This window comes from Glycine max, chromosome 7 (assembly GCF_000004515.6).
Source record: "Glycine max cultivar Williams 82 chromosome 7, Glycine_max_v4.0, whole genome shotgun sequence".
NCBI classification, from domain to species: Eukaryota; Viridiplantae; Streptophyta; class Magnoliopsida; order Fabales; family Fabaceae; genus Glycine; species Glycine max.
The window spans coordinates 17,834,292-17,845,263 of NC_038243.2; the positions used below are offsets into that span (position 1 = coordinate 17,834,292).

At 29.7% G+C, this 10,972-nt stretch overlaps 1 protein-coding gene across 1 annotated transcript; it reads right to left on the reverse strand.

Annotated features, from left to right (window-relative positions):
* Positions 1 to 820: 820 nt before the first annotated feature.
* LOC100779440 (vacuolar cation/proton exchanger 3) lies at positions 821 to 5,165 on the reverse strand. The gene is made up of 12 exons (XM_003529102.5): positions 4,576 to 5,165; positions 3,660 to 3,727; positions 3,494 to 3,522; positions 2,945 to 3,141; positions 2,607 to 2,819; positions 2,365 to 2,493; positions 2,145 to 2,261; positions 1,989 to 2,042; positions 1,763 to 1,879; positions 1,542 to 1,635; positions 1,357 to 1,425; positions 821 to 1,252 (listed from the first exon to the last, which is right to left on the reverse strand). The coding sequence occupies exons 1-11, from the start codon at positions 4,843 to 4,845 to the stop codon at positions 1,364 to 1,366; spliced, it is 1,350 nt and encodes a 449-aa protein (XP_003529150.1). The 5' UTR covers positions 4,846 to 5,165; the 3' UTR covers positions 821 to 1,252; positions 1,357 to 1,363.
* Between the last annotated feature and the right edge of the window lie 5,807 nt (positions 5,166 to 10,972).

The following is a 10,972-nucleotide window of genomic DNA, read 5'->3' on the forward strand; positions in this document are numbered from 1 at the left end:
TTGACATAGTTGCATATTGAGTTTTTGAGTTAGCTAGGCTTGCAAAATCCGTGGATCTAGTTATCTGCGGACTATCCTTGAAACCCGTCTAATTATTATTAAGACATTTTGATGCTTTTAGTAAAGATCGACTATATAATAAATGTTGGTATATTTTTGTCTCACTACTTTAATATTTAGTCTTTAATATTATTATAAATATTAGTATATTTTAGTATGATAGATTTTAACTTAAAAATTAGGAGAAAAAATTCTTCTAATTTTAAACATTTTTTATTTTTAAAAAATATTTTTTTTTTCAAATTATTTTTTTAGACTTGCAAACTGGTTCGAACCGATCCTTTTATCTGCGGATTTGAAAGACACAATGTGAACTTAAAAGAAGCCCATTTATTCGGTGGACTGATTTGTTCTGTTCTTTTGACACACAGGTTTGATGGGTCAAACCTTAAAGAGATTGGACCGGTCAACATCCCTAGTCAAAGTTCATTAGAAATGATAATTGAGAATTAGAGGAGGTGCAAATAGAATGGGTAAAGGAAAAATTCACAACTTGCTCCAGTGCTCCCCCGAATGTATGAGGATTTCCTAAAAATCTTTGATTAATTTGCAGCTATTAGTTTATATAAGAAACTTTTTTTTAAGAAAAATAATTATTTTTGATGGACAATTTTTCTAGAGAATTTTTTAAACGAGAACAAACTTGCACATACATTTATATATTTGCTATAGAACCTTGGCTGGAGGGTGGTTAGTTTATGCGTAAAACTTCTCTCTTCATTTTAATTTATATCAATAATAATATTTGCACTCTGTTCTATAAAATTAAAATTTATAAAATTTTTATTTCCCACCAGACCTAGTACAATATATAGTAACACAATAAATACAAGAGATTCTGCAAACTGAAAAAGGGATTCTTACTAAAGCAAACTCAAACAAGAACAACTTCCACTCATTTGGCATCTACCGTAGTAACACAAGATCAAAAGCAGCTTCTCTGATAGAACACACGTACGTATGATTCAACATCTTTCACAGTAGTGGTTCATTTCTAACAGCTAGCTATTGCAACTTAAAATAATTGCAATGCTTCTGCAAAGTGCTAACTTTTTTTTTCCCCCTTCTTTATGGATATGACAATGTGATCAGAATGAAACAATAACCAATCCATTGAATTTGAATCTGATTTTGGGTTTGGATCGATGCCACCATTCTTCATCTCAGAAAAGGACAACAAATAGGCCAAAGCCTGCAAACCAACTTCCCACATTAATTTAACTTTATATCAAATTTTATGTGATTTCACAAGAAGGATTATATTTATATTTATGTGACACATAACTTGTAACTTACCTACTAATTAAGCGCTTAAAACTGCATTAGTGGCTGGTTTAAGTGTGATGTTAGTAACATCAGCTTGGTCTGTGAAAAACAAGAGATCAAATATTAGGCATGAATTACAAATTTATAAGAATGGCATCACGGATTTTGACTATTATATTTATGTAACCATTGGAAATTTGACATATTTTACTTACTATTAAAGGGTGTTCTTTGTACGAAGAAGCATGCCCCAATAACAATGTAGCACAGCAGGAGAACAAGGCCTTTCATGTAGTGAGAAGTTCCATCCTATGAATAATTAAGGGTGGTTTTGTCAATTCTCATAATATTCCATTATTCAGAGATTGAATGAAAATGAGGTAAAAAAATATGGGTTTTTTTTTTTTCCAGTTAAAATTGTTAATTAAATATATACCTGTAAAGTGAAGCCTGTGACTATAATTGCCAAAGCAAGGGAACCTGTCTCTAAGAGGTTGAAGTTCATGTCCATATTGATACCCATTATCCAAGCAACGATTACACATAATGGGACCTATATTGTGTAATTGCATAAGCTTTCATTAAAAGAAGGGGAAAAAAAGTAACTTATAAATGAAATTATGAAAGTGTCCATTTACATATTAGAGGTGTGTGTATCTTACCACAAACATGGCAATCTGAGTTGCTGAACCTAATGCAACACCCAATGAGATGTCCTGTGTTCAAGGAATTACTTTAGTTTAACTAAATTAACATTTTAATTAAATAAATTTATTGCTTGGCCAATATGATAATATTATCACTCTCTCAGTTCTCACCAGCTTGTTCTTGAAGGCAAATATAATTGCTCCTGCATGTTCAGCTGCATTGCCAACTATCGGTAGCAAGATTATGCTTAGGAAGCTCACAGACAAACCCCATGAATCTGATGCATCCTGTTATGTTTGACAATATTAATTACCATCAATATTTATTATAGTCAAAACTAAATGGACTTCATTTTTTGAAGAAAAAAAAACATTTTATGTCAATTATTACCTCAATTGTATCCACCACATATTCAGACAACACAGCAATGAATACAGTCATTCCAACCAACCAAGCAATGCCACTCCATAATCCAATCACAGCTTGTTCTTCTGAACCATCCTCGCCATCTTTACCGTCCTGAACAATTCATGGTGTTAATTAATTAATTAATTACTTCTACGATATTGGCAAGGATTAGATTAATTGCTAACCAACTTAATTAACCATTTTCATAATTCAAGAAACCTTACATCTTCTTCTTCAAATAACTCCCTGTGTGTCCACAGTTGAAAGACAATGTAGACAACATATGCAATCAACATCACAATGCTAGAAGCTCTTGACAAGTGTAGTGAAGGGTCTACAGTGAGAGCAGCTGAGGCACCACTGTATTTGAACAGCATTGGAAGCAAGTAGCACAACAATCCCAACAACAGCATAAGTGAGTTCACATCTGCTTGTCTCTGCAGATTCAATGCTTAAAATTAGTCATCATTGTTCCATTATTAAAAAAAAACATAAAGGACTAATTATGAAAAATGTGCACACATTATTAGATGAAACTGTGAAGGGATTTTTAGGGCCTTACTCTATCATATTTTTGTTCCACTCCAACGTTTGCAATGCCACCACATAATAGAGAGGTCCCAAGAACCAGAAGAAGGTTTGAAAGAATAGAACCCAACAGAGAATACTTGACCACGGCAATTTTGTTACTGCTAAGGGCAAATATTGCTATTATGAGCTCAGTAACATTCCCACATGTAGCATTCAGAAGTCCTCCAACTGTAATTGAGAAAAAGTAAAACATTTAATTAGCTTCAGTTATGCCATAATCAATTTTACTCAGCAGTTTGTAGCAGCATGCTTTCTTATTCTAGTTTTAACCCTTTGATTTTACTATTTCCAAGATCACAAGTAGCACATGGTTTGTCTCGAAAACCAATAGTCTAGAACATTCGATTGGTGCAATAATGTGAAAATAGTCCTAACTCTTGATGTTTATAAACTTCAAAATTGATACAACAATCAAATATTAATTATATTATGTTCCAAATTAAAATATTAGCTATTAAAGGAAATTTTCATGGTGATAAATTCTCCAAAATTGATACACTTTTTCGGTTTAGATTCATACCTGTGGGACCAGTGTAAAAGGCAACTTGTCTGCGACATTTGAAGGGACAATCACCAACAGAGAAAATAGAAAAAGTATCAGCAATCAACCCAGAAACAAAAGCTTGTTGTATAACAAATCATCCAAAGAAAAGAAAGGGTGCAACAAGTTCATCGAGGTTCCTTACTCTGTAATGAAGCTCACACGTTCAGCAAGTGGTGTAAGTCCAAGTAAGCTTAATATAAAAATCCAAGGCTGTTTGATATAATAATAATAATAATATTAAAAAAAAAAGAGAGAGGATCGTCAATAATCGTGGCGTAATTGCGGCAAATGAGCAATAGAAAAATCATTCTGCAACAATTAAAATTTGTTTTTAACGAAAAACATTTCATAAATTTTATAGAATTTTCAACTTTCACGTAACCATCTTAGTTCGAAACAAACTTTAAATGATAAAAAAAAGAACCGCCCTACTCTATCATAATTAATTTAAGTGCCGTATTCAAAATATGGCCAAGTTAGTTTTAAACTCAATATTAGTTAATTTAGTTGACCATGATTTTTTTTTTTGATGCATGCTTTCACTTTCACAGATAAAAGATTGTCACGGTCGAGGAAGATCAAGGTTTGGACCATCCAACTACAACTCATTGAATGTGAATAAGTGTGGGAGTTGAATTAGTTCAAGGGCAACCTCATGCAAGAGACTCCCATTACGAGAGTAGCTATACATGTACAAAAAATTCTTTAGAATTTTAATTTGTAATAATTACACGAAAACGATTTTTCTTGAGTGTAAACTCATGACATTCTCAAATAAAAATTAAAGACAAATCTGTAGAAGTATCAAAAAAATTCATTTAAGAAACTGATTTTTTCTAATAATTTTTTTTTTATCAGTTCATATACCATTTAAAAATTTAACCTACTGATCTTATATTTAAAAGATGAAGTTATTTATCACATTTTAATAATTACTTTGAATGATTGAATTAGTTGAGTTGATGAATGATTGAGTTAGTTGAAACTGAGAAAACAATGCAAACATGTGCAACAACAATAACAACTAATTAAGTGGAGTGATGATGAGAGGGACTCACTCTTCCAAAGCCAAAGCACTCAGCAACGATGGCAGCTGGAATAGCAGGGATGAGAATGGAGAGCTTGGTGCCAAGAATAACCTCTTGCAAATTTGAAAGAAGGTTTCTGAGAGTGGCACATGGAACCTTTGAGACAAGAGTTCGGCTAGATTTCTTGCGCAAAGAGGTGGAGGACATTCTGTGTGCAGAACGGCCATGCCTGGTCTCCTTGGTCAAAACCCTTGGTTTCCCATTCTCCAATAGCCATGGTTCTTGTTGGTGAGAACCCATTTGCTAGATACCTGTGTGTGTGAGATTTTTGGAGAGCAAAGAAGAAAAAGGACACGAGGCAATGCAAATTGTGATGTGATGCAGAAAGAAAGAAAGAAAGAAACCACAGAATGGCACTCTAGCTAGGGTACCACGTGTCTCTTGACGCACTTGCTATAGATAAATAGATAGCTATGTATGCACGTATTATTTTCTTCATGAAATTAACAAGGAACGTCATGTATATTTATAAACTTGTATGGAAGTTGAAATGTAGATAATCATGGGAACCTTCCGGGAAGTTTCTCATTTATATACATAAGAGGATTTCAAATTATCTCTCAAATTCAATTTCTCCAATAAACTTTATTAGTTATCTAAAAAAGAATTCTCATTTGTTAAAAATAAGAATAGTAATATATATATATATATATATATATATATATATATATATATATATATATATATATATATATAAACTTAAATATATTTTTATTTCATATAAAATGAGCATGTTTTGATTTTAGTCCTTATTTTTTTTTATTCTCTAAAATTTAAATTATTATTTTTGGTCCTTATAAATGAACAAATTTTGGTTTTGGTTCTTATAAAATATTTTTTGTCTTTGATTTTCCTCCTTCAAAATCTAAAATAACTATTTTATTTTTTTGAGGTTATCACATTCGGACATTGTACTGCAGACATTAGCAGAGTGTTATCTAACATGATCAATTGACCTTTTACTAAATACATATACCCTCTGTTTTCATTTATAAGAAGGAAAAATTCAATGATTTTTTTAATATAAACAAAATTTAATTACTTGTGTCTCATTTAATGAGACTACCTTTAAAATAAATTTTATTTAATATGGGATTTATGTTTGATAACAAATATCAATAAAGGATAATTTAGGAAAAAAATATTTTTTTATTAAAATTAACACAATTTTATTATAAAATTAACTAATTTTTTTAATAAGTATGAAATTGAGTTTTTTTCTTATAAATGAGAACAAAGGCAGAGGCTGTAAGTATAAAATGGAATTTAAGAAATGATATATAGAAAAAAGATGTGTAGTTTCAACAATCATTGAACGAGGAGAAAACTTGGAAGCCACAAACTCATGGTTTTGTACGATAGCATAACACTAAAATATCATAATCAAGTAATCACTCACATTGTCCATGCTGAGAACCAAAGATACCAACAACTAAGACCACCAGAAGTCGAGAATGGCTGACAAACCAAACACGTAGCACTTTATTATGGCATTGAATAATGCAAATTAAATACATTTATCAAAAGAAAAAAGAAAAAGAAAACAACAACGCAAAGTACAAACCACTGTACGGCTATACTTTAGGCCAAATAATGTCATATATATATATATATTATAATTTTAAAATTCTCACTCTTAAATTTAAATTTTATGAAGATTTTTTTATTAAATTATGAATTTTTTTATTAAAATACTCATTTAATATGTTTTAAATTTTAAATAAGATTGGTGATATTTTAAAATAAACTAGATGTGAATATTATTGTAGTCTAAAAAATATTTTTTAAATTTTACTACACTATATTAATATAAATGTATTAAAATTATTATTTTTTAATTTTTCATCAATTTTAAAATGTTATGTCTTTAAATTATTTGTTTAATAAAATAAATAAAATATTATTCATTTAATTTTTTATTATAAATTTATTTCAATTTAAAAATACTCGACTAGATGCATAAAAAATTGTTAATATATATAAAAAAATTAAATTTAAAAATACTTGACTAGATGCACAAAAATTATACTTTTATATATAAATTTGTTATTTATTAAAATAAGTTATTTTGTCGCTTTTATTATTAAAATAAAATAATAGTATAAATGAATGCATTTTTTTTTAAAAAAATAAACTACTAATAACCCGTGTCTTACATTGAGTTTATAATTTATAAGTTTTTATATAATATTATAACGGGGTTTTCTTATGAGCATGCTGTCAGAAGGCTTGGCTTCAGAAGATGGCCTGATGGAGAAATATATTTCTATATTATTTATCAACTTAAAAGTATTATATAAATGTTTGAAAATTAGATGTAAAAGAGTAAATGATTAATGTATTAAAGTTTAGATTAAATTATTTAAAAATTATTTAAGTTTGATCTCACAGAAAAATAATCATGAGTCAAACTTTACTTACCGTCAGATTAAACTTTAGACTAATTAGGATTTTATACCCGATGAATAGGATGATTAATAACAAAAAATAATTATCTTACTTCTTGGTTAACACATTATTTATTTGGCTTAAGTGCTGATTGTATTGTTTATATAAAAAAAATCATGTGTATAACATTTTTTTTAAGAAAAAAAAAAAGCTTTTGGGAGGTTAGGATCCACTCATCCTTGCCTATTTTGTGCCAACTTAAAAGTGATCGAGAAAGAAACGGAAGTAGAAAAGTGTTAATGAGTTTTAAGAAAAATATCAGGGATTAATTTTTTTTTTCTTCGAAAAGTGAATAAAAAGGGGGTGGACAGGGGAAACCTAGGAAATCGACAAATTAAAGTGATAGAAGGTAATTTTGAAATAATAAAATGAAGCTGATGCTAGTCATGTAATGAGTTTTGTCAATATGTAAAAGAAAAAAAAATGATTAATTAAATATTTAGAAAGAGAATTTTATGTTATAGCTAGTAGCCTTATTTGTCTAGAATTTTTTTTCCTATAAAATATATATGTGACATATATGTACCAAAAAGAAACTAAGTTAAATATAATTCAAAATCTCAAGAATTAAGAACTGGATATTAAAGTCCAGTGAGCTAGCTCTAGCTAGTTTGTATTTTTCACTTAATAATTATGCACTACTCAACAGATTTGTGAATACAAATCTGCTTGCATGGAAGTTACTGTCTTCGTTGTGCCAAGACAAAGAGGAAACTAACAAACATCAACATCCACAGCACTCAATGCTGGAAAGTACCCAGACAGAGAAAGTGGTAAGAAATTTCCCTAAGCAAGGTGATAAATAAAGTGCTGCATGTTATCTGCACTATATATTGCCATAACCAGTTTGCACCAAAAAATTGTTGAAGAGTTTTGGTGAAGATCGAAACCAAGCTGCAGGGTCGTACTTTTACTTCACAAGATGGGGGAGAGGCACATTCCACAAGGTACTGTGTCCTTCACAGTTTCACGAGCACACTAAAGTCTTCACTATTTGACTTACTATCTAAAAATTAAAAATACTCTATTTTTCACATTTTAAACCTTTTTTTTCTTTACGTTGGGTAAAATTATTATTACTTTTTATATATATGGTCATGTGAAATTTTCATTTTTTGGAGGATATATATTAATTAATAACATAGAAAACCCATGAGTGAAACTGGAGTTTTAGCTGTAATTTTTGGAGCTACCAATGCCATATATAAGTTGAACTACATTTTTCCTTCATTTGATTTTTATTTCTTTCCCTGCAAACACATAAATTACATATCTCAATCATTGTTTGAGGACTGCTGTATTTTAAAATATTTTTTTTAGTTTTCCAGAATCAAATGATGCAATAATATATATATATAATCTCCATCAAGATAACGAATGTCTGCAGACATGCCTGCTGAAAATATATTTGTTAGGGAATTAATGTTGTTCTATATCATATATTATATGCATTTTTCTCTCCCTATACTATATCTCTATTATTTGATGCATATCTTCAACAGATTCATCATTCTTTCTTTCTCTTGCTCTGTAAACGCACATGGTTCTGATCAAACATCTCTCTCTCGTGAGTTTATCGTAGTTATATATAGGGACCGCAACCATTTTTGTCTTTATAATCATTGTGATTTTTTCTTTAATTTCAAATTTAATTCTGACATATATATATATATATATATATTAAATGCTGGATCATAAAATATGATCAGAAGATATTTTCAAGTTTCAACTGTACTGCATTGCTTGAACTTTAGATAGTAAACAACACTCGGTACTCCTTCTCAAATTTTGCACCCACCACACGTACGAGAGTGGCTTTGAATTTGAAGCTTATTTTGTACCCATGCTCAACCATTTCTGATTTTTTCTCTTCAGCCATATGAACATAGAGTAGGAAAAGACTAATCAATCATATATATTTTATTTTGTTCCAGATTTTTTAACCAAGTAATATCTATGTGTATTTATCGTTTTGTGCAATTCAAGTACTCATATTTGAATCTCATCACAAACATAGAGTTTTTTTTAGACAAAAAAGAAAACATATAGAGTTAAAGAAAGGAAATAAAACCACCATAATTCAAGGGAAAGGAGAGAGGTGGGGAAGGATCCTATGATGAATATGAAAAACCTTAAATATTTTTCTAAGAGTACATCATTGCAAGACAAGTGCAAAACCTTTTTTTTTTTTTTTACTTTTAATCTGTTAAAAATTATGATTTTAAATGATTTCTCAAAAAATATTTTTTTTATCAAATTAATAACCCTTTTCTTATTTTACTTTTTATTTTTTTGTCTATAGTTCCCTTAAATATTATATTTTTTAAACAACTTAAATATTATGAGTTCTTCATTTGCTCCTTTTAAATATCATGGATTTTTTCATGTACCCAAAAAAATCATGGATTCTTCATTTCATCCCCTTTTTAAAGAAACCAAAGAGTAAATATATACATATTTGACATGCAGAGAAATGAAAAAAATGTCATTTCATAATTAACAAATGTTTAATGAAATATTCTTTTAAAAAAACTAAAAATAAAGGACCAAATACAAAAATTACAAACTTTTTAGAGACAAAATTTTAACCAAGTATTTTTTTTAAAAAAATAATGTTAATTAATTCAAATATTTCTTTACATGTGAATACAATTCTTTAGATTTACTAATAACTGCAAAACCCACCAAATGTTTGAAAATCATAGGAAACTACATTTACATATCCAAGAAGTGATGACTCACAAGATTGCACAATCAATTATCGATGTTCTATAATAACCAAGCATTTGTAATTTGCTTTGTCGCATGTACATTGATCTAACTGTCCTAAGGGCTCACCCACGAGGGGATCACATGCTGAAGGAGGCAGATTGGTTTAGCTTTATTTTTTGTGTCTATCCTTTGTCAACGAAAATTGGAAGCCAATGAATGAATAATGAGAACTGAAACCTCTCGAAATGTTCAAAACTCAGTACCGTATATCTCCCTATCACATTATTATCACTTGCCTCCAAAACACTCATCAATTGGGTTGAAGTCCCATCCAAATCTGTTAACCCTCCTTCTTCCAATGGTCATCACTCATCATCACCCTTCAACATTCCCAATAGCCACTAACATGTTTGCACCCGCAAGTGTTACCCCCACATGCATTTGGTTTCTTGCTAGCTCGCACCTTCGAGGAAGCTTCCTCTTTTCCCTTCAAATATGTAGTTGATACTTGATATATACCAACATATGTCACATTCTCCAATCTCTGGAAGGAACTGGTTTTTTCTTCAATTATATCTCTGTTTTAGCCGTATTTTACAAAAACTGTACATGCTTTGTTTTCAGCCATAGAAAATAATTATTTATTGAAAAGGCGCTTTAATTGCGGTTGTCTATTGCTAGCATGAGTTTTGGCTTTTTTAGGGTTACCTTCAGATAGGCGTTGTAACTATGTTAATTAAACTGAAAATTTACATATTTCAATATACTAATAGAAAAGTTATGTGAGTGGTAGATTAAGCTGGTCAGATGCAACTGTACACTTAATTGTAGGGTGTTTGCATAAGAGTTGTATCCAACGCAACACACTTACTTTGGCTTTTTTGCTTTAGAAAGTGTCATTTTTCGGTTGAATGTGGATACAACACTATCCAAATGCCCTCATAGGGTTAAAGTGACTGTTTAATCCTACGTTGACCAGAGAATTAACTTAAATGCAGTTTACAAAGCTTGAATGATTTCTATCTTACAAATTGATTTTTTAGGGTTAAACTAGGTTTTAAGTTCAAATTTTAAGATAATATTAAGATATATCTTTAGTTCATTATTATCTGTTATACTGATTCTATATAATTGAGTTAATTTTAAGTTCAAATTTCAAGATAATCAATTATGAAAAAAAATGTACATTAATTTATAAACCAACATC